The sequence below is a fragment of the Mauremys reevesii genome, linkage group 1, assembly GCF_016161935.1.
Source record: "Mauremys reevesii isolate NIE-2019 linkage group 1, ASM1616193v1, whole genome shotgun sequence".
In the NCBI taxonomy this organism is placed as follows: Eukaryota; Metazoa; Chordata; order Testudines; family Geoemydidae; genus Mauremys; species Mauremys reevesii.
In genome coordinates, this window is record NC_052623.1 from 215,562,481 (window position 1) to 215,586,161 (window position 23,681).

At 48.1% G+C, this 23,681-nt stretch overlaps 1 protein-coding gene across 2 annotated transcripts; it reads right to left on the bottom strand.

Moving 5' to 3' along the window:
* Window positions 1–85: 85 nt before the first annotated feature.
* Window positions 86–18,423, bottom strand: LOC120401969 (solute carrier family 25 member 33-like). Of its 2 annotated transcripts, XM_039532255.1 has the most exons (7): window positions 18,280–18,423; window positions 6,754–6,930; window positions 4,200–4,277; window positions 3,758–3,858; window positions 2,098–2,164; window positions 1,562–1,845; window positions 86–1,465 (listed from the first exon to the last, which is right to left on the bottom strand). In XM_039532255.1, exons 1-7 carry the CDS (start codon window positions 18,318–18,320, stop codon window positions 1,269–1,271), a joined length of 945 nt encoding a protein of 314 aa, XP_039388189.1. In that variant the 5' UTR covers window positions 18,321–18,423; the 3' UTR covers window positions 86–1,268. The 2 variants fall into 2 exon arrangements, with proteins under 2 accessions (XP_039388189.1, XP_039388182.1); XM_039532248.1 differs by having other exon boundaries at window positions 86–1,845.
* Between the last annotated feature and the right edge of the window lie 5,258 nt (window positions 18,424–23,681).

The window sequence follows — 23,681 nt, forward strand, 5'->3', positions numbered from 1 at the left end:
GCATTTTGTCCAAGGCAGGACCTTAGTTTTAGGCAGTCTGGTCCCCCTGCAGGGGGTTCAAGAAGGTTGTGGGATTAGTCCCTCATATACAGACAGATTTAATGTTTTTAATTTATAGTCTTATTTTTTCCATACACTGAGTGTATTAACAAATCCCTCAACTTCAACACCGGCATCCACCCTCTAAATGACATTCACAGGCACAAAACAGTATGTTTCACGCACCAGGCATCCAGCTTGGTTCTTATATCTCAGTACCTCCAGTAGAGGAAGGCAGAGCTGGGCCCTTGCAGGCTCCTTCCCTGCCCCTGCAGAGAACAGACCTGAGAGAGGAATAGATGGGGCCTATAGTAACACAAGCTGCCCAGGCCAGAGCTCCCCCTGCCAGGATGCATCCTGCTTCTCTTGATACATGGGGCTGCATTCTAACACCCTGCCCTGACCTCTCTTTTAAGGAGGGGAGAAAGGCAGAGTTATTTGTTCAGCTGTATGATTTTTTCCACAGGTGATTAATCCCCTAAGGAGATGATGTAAGATGTCTGCTAAGTACCATGCATTAGGATGTCTATCAGTCAGGTTTGGAGAATCCTTTGAAAGAAGACAGTGTAGGGGCTAGGACTCTATGTAGAGACCCTGACTATGTGCAGAATCCCAGAGAGTAGCTGAAGGCCATATCACAAGACCTCTGCTTGCTGCATAATTTCCTTCAGATTTGTTTACTCCCCCTATCCACTGACTACATATCCAGCTATGCCCACAGGCCAGGCCCAAGAAGAGTGGAGCTCCTGGGGTTGTTAACTATACATGTACTTTCTAGTGATGGGGATGACCAGCTGGGGACACTGGAAAGGCTGAAATATGTACTTGCTTCATGGGGATCCTGCCTCCCCCCTTTTTTTTTTTAATGTCATAATTTATTTATCCTCCTTTATCTTTCCCCACTGAACTCCATGCCCTTGTGCTTTGCACTGGGAGCCCCCACTGCACATATTCTAGCTGATTTACTGCCACCTCAGAGCATCAGACCAGTTACACTTTCTGGAGGTTGATGCTAGAGGTCACGCCCCATGCAGAACCACCGCTCTGGCCTGAGAACACTGCAACCTGTCAGCAGACTGCCACACACAAGGTCATCACCACACAGACCTCCTGCTACAGAGTGACCAGCACTACCTTGTGGAACAGGAAAAACATGTCAAGTCTCAAGACTTTAGCTCTCCTGTGCACAGCCAGCAGCCTCAACAAGGGGCTGGTGCATTTGTGCAAGGTCACACTTTGGTGGCCAAGTGGATGATCAGTTCATAGGTAGCCATCATGATAGCTGTGTTGGGGATCTGGCGCATCATCTGGGCCAGGAGTCCTCGGTACAGAGCCAGGGGTCCCTCTTCTTGGACCACTAGCCGCAGGGTCTGCACAAAGGAGCGATAGCGGGACCCTTCTTCCCGCAACCGTGTCCGGACAACCTCTGGGAAAACAAAGGGATGGGAGGTTAGCAGAGTCACCCTCCAAGCCAGGCCTCTCCCAGCAGGAGGGTGGTGGAGGGGAGGATGGAGTTGCTCACCATGTGGGTATGCAATACATGAGGCACATGTCTTGGAGATGGCAGCAGCTGCCATGAGTCCAAAGAAATCACGGCTGTTTGGTGCAAGTGCAAAGGCTGTTGGGAGGAATGGCTGCTGCTCCCTCAGCTGTTGTTTCAGTGCCTCATAGATGACAAAATGGATGACGGTCTCGGAGACTCCAGCATAGGAGGCACTGATTCCACGGTAAAATCCCCACAGGCCCTCAGTGCGGTACACTCGTATGGCACACTGGAGAGCGTTACTGTGCTTCTCCTCTCTTGCCCTGCAGAGACCAATGCAGGGATTAGAATCACCCACACACAACTCTGCCACTGCCCCTGAATACTGATCAACAGCACATCCCCCACCCTGCCAAAACACACATACCCCTTGTTATTCCTGGCCTGGGTACCTCGCAGCTGCGTTTGGAAGCTCACTAATAACTGCTACTTTTCCAGTGTCCTGAAAGCACACATTCTGTCAGTGGATCACCCCCAGCCCCATGCAGTCTGTGTGCATGCGCTACCTTCCTTACCTGGCTTCCAGCTGCATCCTGGTTTTCACCAGCCAGATGGGATTGGTAAGTGTGGCAGAGGTGACCCCTAGGAAGTAGAAGGTCAGAGGTCATGAGAGGTACCAGAGTTTGTGGGGAGTTACTGGTGGGTTAGCTCTTTGAATGCTAGTTAATCTGCAGCTGTTTACCAATTTGGGCATAGCTTGCGGGTCCCTTGGAAGTGCTCTGTTGGGAATGAAGAGTTCTAAGGTGAAGCGTTTGGCTCTGCTTCCCCTTACTGGGGGCCACCCCTCCTATGCACACCTTTGTATTTGGCACTGGTGCAACCACAGCTGGAATACTGTGTCCTGCTCTGGTGTCCATAATTCAAGAAGGTTGATAAATTGGAGTATGCTCAGAGAAGAGCCAGGAGAACAATGAAAGGATTAGAGAACTTGTTTTACAGTGAGTGACCCAAGGAGCTCAATCTGATAAGTTTAACAAAGAGTAGGTTGAGGGTGACTTGATCACAATTTATAAGTAGCTACATAGGGAACAAATGTTTAATAATGGGCTCCTCAGTCTGGCAGAGAAAGGTCCAAATGGCTATAAATTGAAGCTAGACAAATTCAGATGGCAAATAAGGTACAATGACCATGAGGGTAATTAACCACTGGAACAATTTAGCAAAGGTACTGGTGAATTCTCCATCACTAACAATTTTTAAATCAAGATGGGACTTTTTTCTAAAATGTGCTTTCTAAGAATTATTTTGGGGACATTCTGGCCTGTGTTACGCAGGAAGTCAGATGAGATGATCACAATGGTCCCTTCTGGCCTTGGAATCTATGAATCTCATAGGCCTTTCATTATAACCTCATTTCCCCCACCCCTGGTGCCTGGAACCAGAAAGGAGGAGGCTGAACCTGGAATGAGAGGCAGGAAACAATGAGACTTGCTGAGAATGGAGGGTCTCATTAGAGAAAGGGAAGACAACAGAAGCAGGAAAGGCAGTGGGACTGCTGAGGTTGTGTGCGGGGATTAAGTTACCTGGCTCCCCTGTAGGGAGCCCTGTTTCCCAAGGCAATCAAAGAGCTAATGTAGTGATACTCAGACTGAGGCTTGAGAGCCACAAGTGGCACTGTAGGGTCTCCTGCAGCTCTGCAGCGCATGATATTAAAACACTGATTTAATTATTAACCAATCAAGATCCTTTTACTAGGTTATTAACCAATTGCGGTCAATAAAATAATAATACTGGGTCACTCATTTTGCTGTGAGAATTATATCTATCTTAAAAAAACTAAATATTTCCCATCATACTGTTTAAATATGAATCTACAGCACTATAGTAAATTAAATTATGAAGTGGCTTTTTTGGGTAATGTTGATCACTAATTTGGCTCCTGAACCACACTGAGGTCTGAGCATCACTGGGCTAAGGCCTAGATCATTGACACCGAGCAGCGACTTCAGGTGAATTAAGAGAGAGATTGTTTCTGTTGTGTTTCACTGACCTTGGAAACTGCTGCAGCAGGATGGGGTGGGAGAAAGAGCTTCAGAAGGAGCAACAAAGAAATGAGGTGATTATGTGAATGAGACTGGCCTGAACAGTGACACCAGATGGTCAAATCCCCTCATGTTTACAGGGATCCCAGGCTGAATGGGCCCTTTGGTCTAATCTGGCATGGGAGAAGCTCACCTGCACAGACTGCTGAGAGCACATGAACTTTCTTGGACTCGGGCACGAAGACAACATTGAGCTTCTCCTTAGCCCCAGCATAGGCAGCAAAATAGATGGCCCTGGTTGGGGAAGAGACATACATGTGCAGTAGCAATCCACCCAAAAGGAGCAACTGAAGCATGAAGGGACCTTGTTTTCACATAACTTACCCCAGACAGACCCTGCACTGAGGATACCCCAGACAACAGTCATACATGGACACCAGGTGTCACCCCGAGCCTCACAAGGCATAGTGAGGGGCTTCCATCGAGTCTCCCCATGGAGGTGCCAGAGACTGCAATGTATCCGGGGCCTGGACACTGTGGGGAGGTGGGGCAGTGACTGGTAAGGACCCTAGGAGAGAGTGTACCCTAGCGAGACCCTATTTTTTGGAGGAAGGGAGTGGGGGGAGGATTCTTACCTGGAGGGGGCAACTCCAACAAGGTTGGGACCCAGGCCTCGGAAGAGGGAGCGGACTCCTTCCTTCTCCAGGATGGCCCTGTGGAAGAAAGGAATAAATAAAATCAGAGGAGTGGGACAAGGCTGTCTGCTTTCCTAGTTCTCCTTCCCCTCCATTTGTCCCTACCAGCCCTTCCCCTTTCTCTACATCTCATTCTCTCTGCATCTCTCCCTGGCCTCCTTCCTCTCACTCCTTTCCTCCACATTTCTCTTGCTCCTCTCATTTTCTGTTCATCCACTTCTTAACTCTCCCCTCAGTATTTCTTCGTTTCCCCCAATTTACCTGCACAATCCAGAATCTGTTTATTCACCACCAGCTGTGACCTTTGTCCCAGCCCCAGCAGCTGCCTCAGGGCTTGCCTTCATGTCAGTGCTGCACTGGTGCAGCCAGGAACAGCTCCAGGCCCCACCACGCCAAGTGTGTGCTTGGGGTGGCAAGCCGCCGAAGGCAGCCTGCCTGCCGTGCTTGGGGCGGCAAAATGCCTAGAGCCGCCCCTGGGTGCAGCCGTGCCACTGTAGCATCTTCACTAAAGCACTACTATGCCGACCGCAAGAGCTTCTCCCGTCAGCGTAGTTAATCCACTTTCATGAGAGGCAGTAGCTATGTCGGTCGATGGGAGAAGCTGTCCTACTGTCACAGTTCTGTCTACACCTGGGGTTAGGTCGGTATAACTGTCACTCAGGGGTGTCTGATACAGGTCTGTAGTAAAGACCTGGCCTCAGACTCACAAGGTATGTCTACACTGCAATCAGACACCCACAGCTGGCCCTTGCCAGCTGACTCAGGCTTGTGGGCTCTGGCTACAGTGTAAACCAGGGGTAGGCAACCTATGGCATGCATGCCAAAGGCAGCACACGAGCTGATTTTCAGTGGCACTTACACTGCCCGGGTCCTGGCCACCGGTCTGGGGTCTCTGCATTTTAATTTAATTTTAAATGAAGCTTCTTAAACATTTTAAAAATCTTATTTACTTTACATACAACCATAGTTTTGTTATATATTATAGACTTATAGAAAGAGACCTTCTAAAAGCATTAAAATGTATGACTGGCACGCGAAACCTTAAATTAGAGGGAATAAATGAAGACTCGGCACAGCACGTCTGAAAGGTTGCCGACCCCTGGTTAAACACTCCAGCTCAGGCTGCAGCCCAAGCTCTGGGACCTTTCCACCACGCAGGGTCCTAGAGCTGAGATTCCAGCCCAAACCTGGATATCTACACTGCAATTAAACTGCTCCATGATCCCAAGTCAGCCAGTATGGACCAGCTGTGGGTGTCTGACTGTGGGCCCGGGCCCGGGATTTAAAGGGCTCCTCCAAGTTCCCGGCCGCCACAGCGGGTCGGGGCTGGAATTTAAAGGGCTCCTCTGGGCTTCCCGCCGCAGTGGGGAGCTTGGAGGAGCCCTTTAAATCCCGGCCCCAGCCCAGCCGCTGGAGCTGCGGGCCGGGGCCGGGATTTAAAGGGCTCCTCCGAGTTCCCTGCCTGGCAGCCACAGCGGGCCGGGGCCGGGATTTAAAGCAGATGTGGTCCAGCACAGCGTACTGGCTCTTTCTTACTTTCACCTCTGCCATCAAGGAACACTTAACTGACAATGGACTTTGGGAGACACCAATCCACATCTGAGCTTTCCTGGGAACATTCAAACTAACATGTAAACAATGACTTTGGCCTGCAAAAAACTAAATCATTCATGGACATGTGACTTGCCCAGGTGCCTATAAACTCCATCTTGTTGCTGTGATTTTGCACAGGAGAACAAAGGAGTTTCTGCACACAAGAGGAAGAATATAAAAGGCCCTGGAGACCCCTCCATTTTGTCTTCAGCTGGCTCAAGGGATGGCCTCTCCACCCCAAAGAGATGCCTGAAAGAAAGTGGAACAAAGGACAGTAACTATGGGCGGGAGAGTGATTGCTGGATCCAGACTAGGAAGGAGTCCAGCCTGTGACAGAAGCATATTGGAACATCTCTGGGGGTGAGATTTCATCTGTAATCAGTTTCTTAATGTATTAGGCTTAGACTTGTGTGTTTTGTTTTATTTTGCTTGGTAACTTATTTTGTTCTGTCTGTTATTACTTGGAACCACTTAAACCCTACTTTTTATATTGAATAAAATCACTTTTGCTTATTAATTAACCCAGAATAAATAAATGATACCTGGGGGAGCAAACAGCTGTGCATCTCTCTCTATCAGTGTTATAGAGGGCGGAAAATTTATGAGTTTACCCTCTATAAGCTTTATGCAGAGTAAACCAGATTTACTTGGGGGTTGGATCCCATTGGGAGTTGGGTGTCTGGGTGCTTGGAAACAGGAGCACTTCTTAAGTTCTCTTCAGTTAAGTCTGCAGCTTTGGGGCATGTGGTTCAGACCCAGGGGCTGTGTTGCAACAGATTGGCGTATCTGGCTCAACAAGACTGGCAGGGAAAATGGGCTTAGAGGTAGTCTCAGCACATCAGGTGACAGTCCCAAAGAGGTTGCTGTGATCGAACCCATCACAACCCCCTCACCAGCTCACCTCATTAGCTGGAGCACACCAGGGGAGGGTAAAGCTGGACGCACAAACCCTCCATTCAGCCCCTGCAGCTGCACCTCAGGGAGGCAAAGAGGGCGCAGGGCCAACGAGGATGACTGCAGACGTGTCTTCACCACTTCCAGGGGGCAGGTCAGGATGGCTCCAGCTGTACCGCCACATCTGGGGAGACAGTGAGGACAAATTGGCGTGAACAAGGGTTACTCCTCAGGAACTGGGAGCAGCAGCTCTGATATCCCCTGCATTGTTTCCCCTGTTGTCCAGGCCCTCTGGCCTTTGTCACGTGTGGCCTCTGACTCCAGCACTGATTAACATGTTAGCTCCAACAGCTCCTGGTCAGCCCTGTTCAGGTATCAGCATTTGAGACAAGCTGCGTCCCAAGTCCAGGGGGAGGACTCAAACTCATGACCTTTGCACCAGAGCTCCCCACAGCAAATAGCTCAGCTGCCCAGTCCCACCGCAGGACTTTGCTGATGATGTCAGCAGCTGACTTAACAGCCCTGAAGAGGGTATGCTCTGCAGGTCCCCGGAGTGGATTCAGTCCCTGTATTAGCACGGCAAGTGTCCCCCCCACCCCACTCTGCACTTTGTCCACATGCCTCAGCTTGCCATCGAGGAACCCTCTTTCAGTCTGGAACCCATTCACTCCTGGGCAATTGCTGAAGCTGCCACTGAAAGAGCCAGTTAGTAACAATTGCGCTTGTCTCACCAGGGTCTGGCCTGACACCCACCAAACTCGTCAATAACATAAAAGCCACTAATGGCCATCAAATGGGAAGATTTATCTCATTACTGACCCCCCCGGGGCCAGACTGGATCTGGTGCCCTAGAGGTGAATGAGGACAGGGCCTTTCTCCAGTCCCTTTGAGGCAGACAGACCCCACAACATAAGGCCAGACTAGACTCAGAAAAATTGGAAGGCCCCATAGTCTGTGCCCATGTTTTGTCCATTCAGGGCCTTTGGCCGAGGGCTCTGGTCTAACATAACCAGCCTGGCTGGTTTGCAGCCCAAAAAATTTGTTTACAGAGATGAATTCTAGCTGGTGACCCTGGCCCTTAGTAGTGGTGGGTGGGACACGGGAGGTTGAGAAGCTGACAGATTTTTCTTGGGATTGGGATTTTTAAGTCTTTCTCCAAGTACCTGAACATTTTGCCTTCCACTTTGTGTCCAAAGGGACATGGAGGGCAAAATTTAAAGCAGAGGTCCCAGGGAGAGAGGCAGCATGACGGGTATTTGAGGTAACAGCCTAAGAGAGCTTCAAACTGATAATTATAGAGAAAAAAGTTACCCAGCAAGGTCAGAGCTGGTGTGGGGAGCCTCAGAGCGGGAAGCAGAGAACAGCTGATGGGCATCAATACAGCTGTGTGGGGGCAGAGGAATGCAATAGCAGGGGGTCAGATCTCTATGACTGGAGTTCTGAATAATGGTCTGACACAATCGGTGCAGCTGCAATCTTGTGTAGGTAAAACCACTTATGTGCTTCACTTCTGGACTCTTATAGTTTGCTGTTATCACAGGGGCAGGAAGAGACTCTCGAAATCTATTGCAGTGAACTCCTGCAGTTGAAATGGTTAAAAACTGTAATGACGTCAAATGCCCCACTGCATCAGTACTACACTCTAGCCCTGACTTCCTATATTATATTTGGCTTGATAAGAAAGGTCCCTCGTCAGAGAGTCTGGGCACCTGATGTCTTTCAGTGTCATCAGTAAATATCTGCAATTGTCATCAGTAGCAGTTACAGCTGGCAGGAGCCCGGGGATCGGACACAATTTAGCTGGAGAGCCAGTATCAGGTTCAAAAGGCAACTCTGTGACAAATACTGAGGATCCCAGTTCATGGTGGTGTGGAGAACTCAGCTGAATAGCCTGACAACATATGGGACCCAAAAGACAGCCCCACCTGGGTCCAATGTCAGATCATTGAGTGCTGTACAGGCTGGAGGGCTCGGAAGTAAATCTTAGGGTATCAGCACAAGAGTTAAATAGCAAAAGGCACATGGGCAAAAATAAAACCTATCAATGCGTCTATACCAGGGGTTGGCAACCTTTGAGAAGTGGTGTGCCAAGTCTTCAGGAATTTAAGGTTTTGTGTGCTAGTAATAAATTTTACATTTACAGGGCCCCCCCGACAGAACCCCAGACTGGCAGCAGGCTGAGCGGGGCCGGTGGCTGGGACCCCAGACCAGAAGCGGTCTGAGCCCACTGCCAGTCTGGGGTTCTATCTGCCGGCCCCTGCCAGCCGGGGTCCCGCCCGCCAGCCCTGCTCAGCCCATCTGGGGTTCTGTTCACCAGGCCGGCAGCAGGATGAGTGGGGCTGGCGGCCAGGACCCCAGACAGGCAGCGCAGGTGGCAGACGGAACCACAGACCAGCGGTGGGCTGAGCGGCTCAGCGCGCTACCAGCCTGGGGTTCTGTCCAGCGGCCCCGCGGCTGCCAGCCCCACTCCTCCCGCTGCCGGCCAGGGGTTCCATCCATTCGGGCCGGCAGTGGGCTGAGCGGGGCCGGAACTCCGGCTTGCAAGGGGCTGGCGGCCAGAACCCTACACTGGCAGTTGGCTGAGCGGGGCTGGCAGATGAAACCCCAGACCGGCAGTGAGCTGAGCGGCTCAGCCAGCTGATGGTCTGAAGTTCCAGCCGCCAGCTCTTGCGAGCCGGGGTCCTGGCCATCGGCCCCGTTCAGCCCATTGCCAGCCTAGGATTCTGTTCACCTCGGCAGGCAGCAGGCTGAGCAGGGCCGGGACCCCGGCTGGAAGCAGCGAGCCAGTATAAATTGGTTCGCGTGCCGCCTTTGGCACCTATGCCGTAGGTTCTGACCCCTGGTCTATACCAAGTTAAGAAGCCTGAAGGCAAAAGTTAGGTGAACTAGAATGAATGACCACGGAAGGGGAGCTTGTCGTCAGAAGCATTACTAAAACACAGATGACTTACAAATCAATGAGATACCACAGTTAAGGCTAAGATTATGTCACAGAATCTGCGACTTCCAGAGATCTCTGTGCATTTTCTGCTTCAGCCCTGCCATGGGCAGCCTCTGCAGCTCCCAGCCACTGTGGGAGGGACTCCAGAGCCGCAACAGGGGTGGGTTCTGGACCCCCCACTCCCTCCCTCCTCATTTTGTCACAGTTATTTTTAGTAAGAGTGAGGGGCAGGTCATGGGCTTCTGTTAATTTTTGTTTATTGCCCATGACCTTCACTAAAAATAACCATGACAAAATGTTAGCCTTAACCGTAGTACCTGGCTATGACCTATATGCAGAGGACAGATTAGGTGGTAGAGAGGAGGGAGCAGTGCTAGACCCAATAAATTCCACTATGATAAACTAATCTGTATGGATGCAAATCCCAAGACATAGGAATACAAATATATAAGCAGGGTTCACTCCCTGCCTGCAGATCAGGGAAAGGTTTTTGAGTGCAGTGGTGAGTGAGATCACAGAGACAACAAAGTCCAATAAAATGCTACTAAATGGGTGATTTCAACTGGTGAAATGTCACAATAGGACACGGTGTAGAGAAGCAATTTCTTGGTACTTTAAAGGATTACTTCTTGGAATAGCTAGTGCTACAGCACACAGGAGGAGAGGCTATTCATAACTTAGCTGTATGTAACACACAATTTATTCAAGTAATAAATGTATTCGAGTCCCTTAATACTAATGACCGCAATACCATCCTAAGGGGAGCAAAGATACTAGGAACTTGCATAGTGATGCTGTACTTTAGAAAGGAGGATTTAAAAACAAAAAAGTGAGGAAGCTAGTCAAAAAGGCCACAAGGTCAAAAGCAAAGAACTTAAATTCCTTAGGTGAATGATAGAAGCTGCGTAAGCAACCATAAGGGAGCCCCAAATGAAATGCTGATCTGTATACCGGTATAGCTAAATGGCAAGGCTCAAGAAGTTCTCTCAGGGCGCTAAGGACTAAAAGTATATCAGGAACAAAAGATACTCTAACAATAGCATAACTCCAGTACTAAAGGGGGATGGTAAAATGATTCGTAATTATGCAGAAAAGGCAGAAGTGTTGAATAAATATTTCTGTTCTGTGTTTGGAAAGAAGCAGGATTAGGTACTCCTATCACGAGAATGGCAAATACCTTCTAGTCCTTTAGTAACTAAAGAGGATGTTAAATACCATCCACTAGAGACAAAAATTTTAAAATCAACAGGCCCAGATAGCCAATTCCTTTAGGATACTTGGGTGCAGGTTGAGGACATCTCTCACTCTCAGAGGTTATCTTTTAATAAATTTTTGAACATCAGGGAAATTCCAAAGGACTGGAAGAGTGCTAACGTGCCAAAATGTAAGAAGGGCAAGGGGATAGCCTGGGATACTATAAGCTGGTTAGCCTGACATCAAACCTGGGCAAAATAAGGGAAAAGAGGATATGGGATTCAATCAATAAAGAATTAAAGGATGGGAATTTAATGTCAATCAACATGGTTTTATGAAAAATCATTTGTCAAACTAACTTGCAATCTCAAAGGATGAAATCAAGTTTGGTTGACAAAGGTAACTAATAGTAAGACTTCTGTAAGGCATTTGACTTAGTACCTGAAATTCTGATTAAAAAATTAGCACTGTATTGTACCAAAGCACGTGTTAAATGGATTAAGAACTGACAAACCAACAGATCTCAAAAAGAAGTTATCTATGGGTAAATTATCAAATGGGGGTGTGTCTCTAGTGGGGTTCTACAGGGATTGATTCTATTGGCCTGATGTTGTTCAATATTTTCATCAATGATGTGGAAGTAAATATAAAATCACTGCTGATAAAATTTGCAGAAAACACTAAGACTGGCAGTGATGAATAATGAGGACAGGCCAGTCACAGAAAATGATCTGGATTTTTTGGTAACCTGGGCCCATTCAAACAAAATGAATTTTAACACAGCCAAAAGCTGTATCTAGAAAAAAGAATGCAGGCCATACCTACAGAATGGGGGACTGTATCCTGGAAATGCCATAACTATGAAAAGGATTTAGAGGTCACTGTGAACCAACAACTTAACATGCACTCCCAGAGAGATGATGTAGCAAAAAGGTCTAATACAATCCTAGAATATGTAAACAAGGAAGTAGTCAGTAGGAACAGGGAGTGATTTTACCTCTGTATATGGCATTAGTGAGACTAATACAGGAATAGTTTATCCAATTCTGGTGTCCACATTTTAAAAAGGATGTTGAAAAATCTGGAGAGGGTGCAGGGAAGAGCCACAAAAATGACTCAAGGGCTAGAGACAATGCCTTATAGTGAGAGACTTAAAGAGATCAATCAAAAAGAAGATTATGATGTGATTTGATTACAGTGTCTGTACCTTCATGGGGAGAAAATACCAGGTACTAAAGGTCTATTTAATCTAGTAGAAAAATGCCTAACAAGAACCAGGGGCTGGAATTTAAAGCTGGAGAAAAATACAAATTAGAGCCGAGGCACAAATTGGGATTAACCACTGGAACCAACTACCAACGGAAGTAGTGGATTTCCCATTTCTTGGTGTCTTCAAATCAAGACTGGATGCCTTTCTGGAAGCTATGCTTTAGCCAGTTTGGGCTCAATACAGGGGCATGTACGTGTAATGGTATGGCCTGTGTTCACAAGAGGTCAAATTAGATTTTGGCCTTACAATCAATGAATCGGGTAAGGAGGTTAAGGATATTGTAAAGAAGCAAAGCAGTTTCTTTACCACTGAGGATGTTGGGGCGATATCTACCACAGAACCTGCTCTTTTGTGGTAACAAAGCTGAGGCACTGCCAGAAACTGACATCTCAGAAGAGGAGATGCTGGAATAAACTGATAAATTAAAGAGCAAGTCACCAGGAATAGATGGTGCATCCATGGATTCTGAGGAATTTAAGAATGAAGAGGCTGAGTTGTTAATAGGAATATGCAACCTAATTGAAATCAGCTATTGTACTGTTGTACCAATCCTCTGTACCAGGAAAACTGATTGAAATAATAATTATAAACCCTCTGTGTGAACATAAACAGGGACAAACCATCACCTTTTCTGCAAAGGAAAATCTGTTATTCTTTGAATTTATCAGTAAAATAGCAAATTAAGGAGAACTGGCTGACATAGCTTTCAAAAAGCCTTTATCAAAGGCCCTCACAAGAGGCTGTAAAGGAAAGCAAGCAGCATGGGGTGAGAGGTGAACTTCTGTCATAGAATGGAAACTAAGAGAAAGCCAATTTCCATCATGGCAAAAGGTTAGGAATGGGCTTCCTTGTTCTATACTAGGATTGATATTGTTTAGTTAATGATTTGGAAAGCAGGGAGGGGTGAACAGTGAGGTGGTAAAATTTGTAAATGACAATTATTTAGATTAGTCAAGACTGGAGAAGACTGTGAGGAACTTCGGAAGGACCTAACCAAGTGAGGTGAATAGGCAAAACAAAAGTAGATTAGATTCAGGCATGACAAATCCAAGGCAATGCACACTGCAAGGAATTATCTGGATTCCTCCTACACCTTATTGGGATCTCAATTAACTGTAACCTGGATGTCCCTGTGGTCAATAAAAATCTCTTTTCCATGGGCAGTGGCAATCAAAAATTCCAACAAAATGTTACAATGCAGAGGAATGGGATGGAGAATAATACTGGAGCTATTGCATCACCTTTATAAAAGCAATGGAATGCTCTCACATAGAATAACACTGTGTTCATCTCTGGTCCCCCTCTCTGGAAGATGACATAGATGGAACAGAGACAGGGTATGGAGATGGGGAGCAAAAATGGTGTGAGGCCTGGAGAGGATTAGGAGGTAAGACTGCAAAGACTAGTTTAGAGAGACTAAGGCCTGGTCTACACTATGCGTTTAAACCGATTTTAGCAGCGTTAAACAGATTTAACGCTGCACCCGTCCACACAACGAGGCCCTTTATATTGATATAAAGGGCTCTTTAAACCGGTTTCTGTACTCCTCCCTGACGAGAGGAGTAGCGCTGAAATCGGTATTACCATATCGGATTAGGGTTAGTGTGGCCGCAAATCGATGGTATTGGCCTCCGGGCGGTATCCCACAGTGCACCATTGTGACCGCTCTGGACAGCAATCTGAACTCGGATGCACTGGCCAGGTAGACAGGAAAAGCCCCGCGAACTTCTGAAAATCATTTCCTGTTTGCCCAGCGTGGAGCTCTGATCAGCACAGGTGGCGATGCAGTCCCAAATCCAAAAAGAGCTCCAGCATGGACCGTACGGGAGATACTCGATCTGATCGCTGTATGGGGAGACAAATCTGTTCTATCAGAACTCTGTTACAGAAGACGAAATGCCAAAGCATTTGAAAAAATCTCCAGACAGAGGCCACAGCAGGGACTCAGCACAGTGCTGCGTGACAAGCGTAATGGAAAGCCAAAGAATCAAATGGACGCTCATGGAGGGAGGGAGGGGGTACTGAGGACTCCAGCTATCCCACAGTCCCCGCAGTCTCCGAAAAGCATTTGCATTCTTGGCTGAGCTCCCAATGCCTGTAGGGTCAAACACATTGTCCGGGGTGGTTCAGGGTATAGCTCGTCAATTTACCCCCTCCCCCATGAAAGAAAAGGGAAAAAAATTGTTTCTTGACTTTTTTCAATGTCACCCTATGTCTACTGAATGCTGCTGGTAGACGCGATGCTGCGGCAGTGAACAGCAGCATCCTCTCCTCTCCCCTCCCCTCCCCGGTGGCAGATGGTACAATATGACTGCTATCCATCGTCATCATCAGCCCGTGAGTGCTCCTGGCTGGCCTCAGGTGAGGTCGGCCGGGGGCGCTTGGGTAAAAATAGGAATGACTCCCGGTCATTCCCAGTAGATGGTACAGAACGGCTGGTAACCGTCTTCATCATAGCAACTGGGGGCTGAGCTCCATCAGCCCCTCCCCCCTTCATGTCTAAAGAAAAGATTCTGTACTGCCTGGACTATCATAGCAGCGGGATGCTGGGCTCCTCTCCCCCGCACCATTTAATGTCCTGCCTGGACTATCATAGCAGCTGGAGGCTGCCTCCCCCTCATTTTATCTCACTAACAAGTCAGTGTTTCTTATTCCTGCATTCTTTATTACTTCATCACACAAATGGGGGGAAACTGCAACGGTAGCTCAGGAGGGTTGGGGGAGCAGGGAAGCAACGGGTGGGGTTGTTGCAGGGGCACCCCCTAGAATGGCATGCAGCTCATCATTTCTGCGGGATCTGACACGGAGCAGCTGTGCTCTCTGGCACACTGGTTCTCTAGCACACTTGCCCCATATTCTAGGCAGGACCGACTCTATTTTTAGATACAACATAAAGGAGGGAATGACCCGGGGAGTCATTCCCATTTTTGTCTTTGTGCCCCCAGCCGACCTCAGCCAGGAGCACCCATGACAGCAGCAGACGGTACAGAACGACTGATAACCGTCATCTCATCGCCAATTTACAATAACATGGCAGACAGTACAGAACAACTGATAACCGTCTCTGCTATCTTGCAAAGGCAAATGAATGCTGCTCTGTAGCACTGCAGTGCTGCCTCTGTCAGCGGCATCCAGTACACATACGGTGACAGTGACAAAAGGCAAAACAGGCTCCATGGTTGCCATGCTATGGTGTCTGCCAGGGCAATCCAGGGAAAAAGGGCACGAAATGATTGTCTGCTGTTGCTTCCACGGAGGAAGGAATGAGTGACGACATTTACCCAGAAACACCCACGACACTGTTTTTGCACCATCATGCATTGGGGTCTCCACCCAGAATTCCAATGGGCGGGGGAGACTGCGGGAACTATGGGATAGCTACCCACAGTGCAACGCTCCAGAAATCGACGCTAGCCTCGGACCATGGACGCGCACCGCCGAATTAATGTGCTTAGTGTGGCCGCGTGCACTCGACTTTATACAATCTGTTTTACAAAACCGGTTTATGTAAAATCGGAATAATCCCGTAGTGTAGACATACCCTAAGAGGGGATATGATAAAGGTATACAAAATAACAATGGGAACTGTGAGGGTAGATATGGTACTCTTTACTCTCACAATGAAAGGTAGCAAATTGAAAACCAATAAAACACTCATACATGCATAATTAGCCTGAGGAATTCATGGTTACAAGATAATCAGAGTTCAAGAGCTTAATGGGATTAAAAAAAAAGGAGCTGACATTTATATGGATAATGAGAACTCCAGTTACATTAGTAAGGATTAAAACTTCCAGATGTTTGGAAGGGATATACGGTAACCTCTCCTGTTCAGGGGAACAAGCTGACCTCTAGCCATTGGGGGTCAGGAGGAAACTTTCCTGGGGGGAGAGGAGGGGAAGATAGGTTATTCCATCACTGCCCCCTGCCGGGTTTCCTGCCCCTTCCTCTAAAACTGCTGGTACTAGCCACTATCAGACACAGGTCACTGGACTAAACAAACCATTGGTTGGACTCAATCTGGCAATTCCCATGAGATATAGTTGCTGAGATCAGTGAAATATAAGGGCAAACAGCAACAGGATAGCTGAGTATATCATAATATTTTGCTCTTTGCTGGCACCTGTAATTGGAGCATTACAAAACACTTTAAAACATTAATAATTTAGGTCTCACCCTCACCGCATCAGACAAATAGCTACTATTTTCCCCTCTTGTATAAAAAGGGAAAATGAGACAAAGAGGTGGGAAGGTACTTGTTTAAGGTCACACAGCCGGTCATTGACAGAACTGGGATTAGATCACCCTCCCCCCACCCCAAGCCACCTATTTCCACAGCTGGGAACAAAACCTTGATTCTTGACTCCCAGGCCTCCTCTAGCCACCAGTGACCAGACCTCATTCTCTTCTAATATTAGCCAAGTGCAAAAGCTGCAACAAAATGTAAAGCAGAAGCTATGCAGGAATTTGTCCTTTATTTTGCTAATTGGAGGGTTTATTCTTGGGGAGCAGCCAAGATGTCCCTGGACTGACTATGCTGAGGTGAGATGATCCAGTTCTCAATCCCCGACTCCCCTCAACCTCTGCACCCACACATTTCCTGCTGAATTCAGGTGGGCGATCTAGGTGGAAAAACTGGCCTGGCAACCTCACTCTCTAAGGTTCTGTTCTACACAAGTACAGTCCTAGCAACTTGCACAAGGTTAAGCCTGCACTTGAGACTGGAATAGGAGAGTGTGGGTCAGGCCTGAAGGGCATTGCTACTAACCAGGGTGTGGGGAAGAATGGGATTCTCTGCACTGAACCCTTCATCATAGGGGTTCTCAAACTGGGGGTTGGGACCCCTCAGGGGGTGACGGGGTTATTACATGGGGGGTTGCGAGCTGTCAGCCTCCACCCCAAATGTCGTTTTGCCTCCAGCATTTATAATGGTGTTAAATATACAAAAAAGTTTTTAATGTATTGGGGGGGAGGGTTGCACTCAGAGGCTTGCTGTGTGAAAGGGCTCACCAGCGTAAAAGTCTGAGAACTCCTGCTTTAGCAGCTGCTCTTGGGAGCCAAAATGTATGGAACTGGAATCTGTAGAGGAGGCGGCGCCGTCTCTTTTCTCATGTTCCAGCCACCATGAGAGTGAGGGAGATTCATGCAGATAATCTGGGGCTGATGTGTCCCTAATCCCACCCTGTGCTCCCCTCAGGAAAGGATGGAGAGAGATGAGGCATACAGAAGCAATCACTGAAGGGGAAAAACACAGGATGAGGGTGTAATGTGAAAGTTGGGGAGACTGGAAACTCATGTCCCCATCTGGTCTTGAGAATGGGCAAGTCCGGGATTTGCAGGGATAACAAGGTTTTGCAGCCCAGAGCATGGGAGGAATCTGGCACTCAGGAGGGGCAGCAGAGAAATACACAAGAATGTACCCCAGAAACAGAGGACAAGGCATTTGGGAGAGGAATAGGTGAGACAAGTGTGTACCCCCAGAAGCAGGGTTCGGGTGAGGCATGTGGGGGACAGCACAGATACAAGGTTTCTGCCTTAGAGATGGGAAAGCACATATGGGGGACACTCAGGAGAAGGCACAATAAGAGATACACAGTTGAACCTGCCCAGCTGAGAAAAGAAGAGGATCCAGGTAATGGGGTGACAGATATAGCAATGGGTACCCCCTCAACTCCAGTTGATGGGACTATGACACAACCCAGAGAAGGGGTATCCCCAACTCTGTGCAGAATCAGGCACCCAAAGCACAACGATGTCTGCAGCCTGTGCCTGCCTGCAGCTGCCCCAGTAGGTTCTGCTGATTAGGGGAGGGGCGAGAACTGTGACTAAGGGCTCGGGGCAAAGAGCTCTTGAGCCCCATCCCGCCCGCCAGCCCCGTCCCCAGGAGGGGCCCTGCTACCTCCCCTGTCAGAGGTGTTGGGGGTTGGGCTCTCCAGTCCCCTCTGGGTCCCGCCTGGGCTTCCTCCGGCCCGGTCTGCTCAGGCCAGGAGCCAGGGCCACGTGCGCGGAAACAAAACTCCTGCGTTCCCCTCCCTCGTGCCGCGCCGCAGCGGGGCCTGCGGGCCAGGAACTGGGGGGGGGGGCTCCCCGCACTGCAAGGGGGGACCGGCCCGCGCGCGCTCGCTCACCCTCCCGCGAGCAGGTGCAGCGCCGTGCTCCGATAGTGCATCGCCGGCGCGCGCGGCCTCTGCGGCGTCTGTCTCCGAGCGGCGGGCGCTGCGCTCCTCGCTTCCGCCCAGCGGCGCAGCCCCGCCTCCCATTGGTCCCCGCCAGGCCCCTCCCGCTCCCCGTGACGCAACGCGCCCGCCCCGCCCGGCGGGAACAGGGGGTCCCGTGCCGGGTCAGGTGACTGTTCCGCGGGCAGCCGCGCGGGAGGCGGAGTTGGGGGGGGCGGCGCGTGGGGCGCACCTCGCGGGTGGCCGGGCCGGGCGGGTGTTTCCAGCCCTCGCACGGGCAGTACAGGTCGGGAACGGGAGGGCGCCGCTGCTGCAGCGGATTCTTGGGGGTGGCGTGGGGCGCAGGGGCCGAGACGAGTAGAAGCTGCGGGGGGGGGGGTGTCTCCAGCAGGTGGAGAGAGGGGCGCAGGCGGGGGGGGGGGGGATTGGGAAGGGCAGTAAAACAGGTGGGTTGCCTGCGGAGCTCATATCTTAACGGTTAAGGAGCCAACGTGTCTGAAATGCCCCTGTATGGTTTCCCAGCTTCCTTTCCATTTTCTAAACTCTGCCTCCGAGTGAAACGTGCCTGTTTCTGTGTTTCAATCTAGCCATAGCTCCTGCGGAAAGATAGATTAACTGCAAGCTTCGGGACTCTCCCTTGCTTTCCCTGTATAGCTGGGTACCAGCAACGATTGATAATAAAATTCTCACTCTCTCTGTAGCACCTTCCATCCCAGGAACCCAGAAGTCTTTGCAAAAAGCAACTCAGTATCAACAAAAAAAATCTCATTATCCTTAACGTCAAGATGGGGAAACTGAGGCACATAAAGGTTAAAGTGCCTTGTCCAAGATCGTATAGCAGGGAAGTGATAGAGCCAGGGAACAGAACCCAGGTGTCCTATGTTCTATTCCCCATGCTCAATCAACCAAAGCCACAGTCTCTCTCTGCTAATATATAATTTTATATGAAATAAGGCTAATACACACTAAAGGCAGAAAAGTTTCCTGAAAGAATTAAGTCTCTGGCTTTGTATGTAAAAGGTTGCCTAGACCTGATAACTGCAGTTTGAACATTAGTGTACTTAGGAGATGAGAGCTCTTTAGCCCAAGAAATTGTGTGTGCTTCCACAGACTCCTCTTTGTTTTATGGGTTTGAATTGATTCAGAATCTGCACACAAATCATATTCACCACAACACTGCCTTCTTATACTGCAGGCTTCAGGTCACCTGTGGGATTCGGGATACTCTTAGTTATTCTAATGTCATGTTTCTCTTCATTGTATTTTAATAGTGGCTGGTGCAGGTGCCAGCTTAGCAGCCTTTGGAGGCTGAATCTTCTGTACAGTAAGTATAGCTCCCCATCCCTCAGTAATGTGCCTCAAGGGTGTCTACGCAGCAATACGAGATGTAATTGCAGCATGAGTAGACATACATGCCCTAGCACGGCTAAGAATAGCAGTCATACAGTGGCTCAGGCTTCAGTGTGAGGTGTACAAGCATCTTGGAAATGCTGGGTATATATTCGCATTGCTAGGCTGTGCTGAAGCCTGTGGCACCATGTCTACGCTATTTTTAGCCGTGCTATTGCTGGTAAAGCTAATGTATGTATGTCTACCAGTGCTGCAGTCACACTTTGGATTGCAGTGTAGACATATGCACAGAGCTGTGGGGGACACCTGTACAGGAGAGATGGTAATTCAGTCCAGTGTCTCTCTATTCACCACTGTCATATAATTAGGATATGTTTTGCACAAAGTATGCCTTGTGAGGCATCTTTCTAAAATTCTTGGTCTTCTGCACATTAATATCTTGTTGGTTTGTATGTGAAGTTATGAAGTTTGGCTATGTATGTGTTACTGAAACATCTGAGGTTGAAAACACCCACAAGCAGCCTTTCAGGTACAACAATAAAAAGGCCAAACAATGTAAAAGCCTTATTGAGGAAATGCACACAAGCAAAAGGATTACCCCAGGAACTGTGTACAATAGAAATCTCTCAGAGCTAGCACTACACAATGGGAACTGTTTGACCCGGATCACATCAAAAGAGTTTTCCAGCAAGTGGGAAGACGATATAAAAGGAGGAAATTAAATCATGATGGTACCTCACTCTCCCTACAACTCACCTGGAAACACCTAGGGAACAAAGACTGAACTGGGGGAAGTGATGAGCCCTGACTAAAGGGATTTCTAGCCTGGGAAACCCAAGCTGCAAAGCAAATGCAGCTTGTGCCTTAAGAATCTGCCAGTCTGTTTATCACTCAGGATGAGAATTTGCTAATTAAATAACATAAATAAATAAAATTTATCTATAATTAATATCCTACCTATCTAGTATTTAAGCCCAGTTTGTGTTTTTGTTTATTTACTAGGTAATCTGCTTCGATCTGTTTGCTATAACTTATAATCACTTAAAATCTTATCTTTTGTGGTGAATAAACTTATTTTATGTTTTAATCCAAACCAGTGTGCATTTGAGCTCGGTTACCACAAGTGTGCATGGTCCTCTTCACATTGAGGGGGAGGGGCAGACCAGATGTTAAACCCATATACTTGTCAGATTTGACCAGGGCAGGACGGTACTGCTCTGGGGTCCTAGACTGGTGGTTAGAGAGCCTGCCTGTAACTGCAGCTGGGTGTGTCCCTACCTGTGTTAATGCTGGTGAAAGTGCAAGCTTGGAGGGCTTTGCAGCGTGTCACAGCAGCACGGTGTGAGAGGGATCCCAGGCTGGTGGATCACAGGGCTCAGTGGTACCCCAGTTCCAGGTGGCACCCCAGGGGGAACCTGTCACACCTATCCCTTTAGGAACTCCCGTTGGTGGTCTTTCAGGGTGTCTAGCCCTTTAAGAGCTCTTTAGTCCTATCCTCTCAGGTGACCTGTGTCTTTAAAAACTCCTGGGATTACCCTCCAGACTAGAGCTCTGGGTCCCTGCCCTTTTGAGGGCTGGTCTGTCATATTGCCATGATTAAAAAAAATTATAGTGCATAACAAGAACTTTATGGAATCTATAGACTTCGAGGGCACTGTTTAAATTAACTGTCTACATATACACGTCTACATAGATTACATGCAAATAAACTATGCTAAAAGAACATTATTTAGATCACAATACCAAGCATTCAAAAGTTAGGAATACCAGAATTAAGGTTCTCTGTGCAACCTTAATCTAGCACCCTTGTGCATATGACTTATGTTACAATCTTTAAAGACATGTTTTTACAGCAGGATTGCTGTGTCAGTGTACAGGATGGAGGGTGCTCAAGGAATGAAGTGTTGCCAACTAATGTGATTACATCACAAGTTTCATGATATTTCATGATATTTGGTGTTTTTCTAGCCCTCATGGTTGTGGAGACAATATTGACAGCAATATCTCAAAAGGCTCAAAACCCAGAAAGCAAACAAAAAGAACCTAGCATTTATTATTTTTAAAATGTCATGATTTTGGGACCTGACATGATTTTTGAACACTTGGGATTAGCAATAATGGGAATGAGGCAGCTGTTCAATATTTATTTTTTCCTCTCATCTTTTACTGTGTGGCCCTTTGCCTTATTTACTACATACCACCCATGTCCTGCATTATTTATTATTATTTATTTCTTCATGGGATTTTTTTGGTGCTCATCAGCATAGTATCTGAGCCTCCCAAATATTAATAAAAGGCTTTCCACATCTCTACTATGAAATAAGAGAGCACTATGATTCCCATTTTATAGACGGGGAAACAGACTTGCCTGAGGCCACACAGTGAATCAATCACAAAACAAGACTTAGAACTCAGAAATTTCTTAATTACCCAGTCTGTGCACGTGCTTCCAGACCACACAGTATTACTGCCAGAGGTGCTGAGCACCCACAACTCCCATTTACCTCTGTTGCAGTTGTGAGCACTCAGCACTTCTGTGAATCAGGTCCTAAGCTGGTCTGTCTCAAGTTGGGCATTCAGAAAATAAGGAACGCAGTTAGTGGCCATCTGCTAATATTCTGATTTAAGTAACTTGTCCAACATCATGTTGGAAACTTGTGGCAGAAACAGGGATTGGACTGAGTTTTCTTCTACAATATTAACTTGCCTAAGCCACAAGACCATCTTTTCTCTTCTTGCAGCCCTTCCTTCCTCATAATCTTTACATGCCTTCCAACTTCTGCAAAAATGAGGCAGGGATCCTACAAACAGCCTCATTCACTGCACAACCCTGATTCATTCCTTGCGCACGGCGCATTCTGTGCAATGAATTAAGGGTATCACATAGTGCTCTCTCAGGGTGCTGTTCTCATATGGTGCCTTCTTTGCTCTTTAGAGTTCTCTGGTCTTGCCCTCTCAAATCACCTGTCACTTTAAAAGCTCCCTGTACTGCCCGCTCTGGCCCTTTGATCAGTGGAAAGCTTGTGTTACTTTAACATGTGTAATACGGGCTCATAGAAATCAGAGGAGTTATCAGGACACTGAAAGTAACAACTCCAGCACACACAAGCTAGACTTGATTTCCTCCTAGACCCATGAGCAGATCAGAGACAATAACATAATATGAAAACAAGACAAGAATTTAGCGGTAAGGTAAAAGATATAGCACCACCTCCTCATGGAGGGGCTGTCAACACTGATCATTACACATGGTAGCTGGCCCTTTAAGAGCTTGTGGTGTGGCCTCTCAGGACACCTAGACCTAGCACTTCACTAACTTCCTGGTGCTGCTCTGATCTGGCCCCTAGCCCCCTTCTGGTGCTGCTGTCTTAAGCCTTGTCTTCACTAGGAAAGAACGACTCCTCCATCCCGGTTACCTTGATCAGCTAACGTGTTAGAACGACAACAGCCTTGGCTACATTAGGGTGTCAGCACACATACATTGACACAATTTGGCTGACATATGCCTCAAACACCCCTTTCTTCCTAGTGGAGACATGGCCTAAGTGGGCTTGGCCCCTTAAGAGCTCCTAGGTTCCCTGTGCCGGTGCCTAGCCCTTTAAGAGCTTCCTTCACTGCGCTGTTGCATTGCCTGACGTGCTAAGTCCTGGCCGGGTTTCTCTCTCGGGGAGAGTGACAAGCTCCTTGTGCTGCTCTGCCATAGTCGCTGGGCTTCTAAGAGCTCCCGGGGCTGCTCCTTTAGGCAGCCTGGTCCTTTAAGGGCATTCTGGTGGCGCTGCTCTGTTAGGGTGCAGAGGGCGTGGGGGCGCTTCTCAGGGTGCGTGGCCCTTTAAGAACTCCCATAGCTGTTCCTTCTTGGTGCCTAGTCCTGGAAACTTCTCTTCGCTCCTGGGACTTGTCTACACACCGAACTTGCACCGGTTTAACTCAAATCAAGTTAAAACAGTCGCTGAATTAAATCCTGTTTATTTAGTGCCACTCCTGAGTTTAGACGGGGTCGGGGC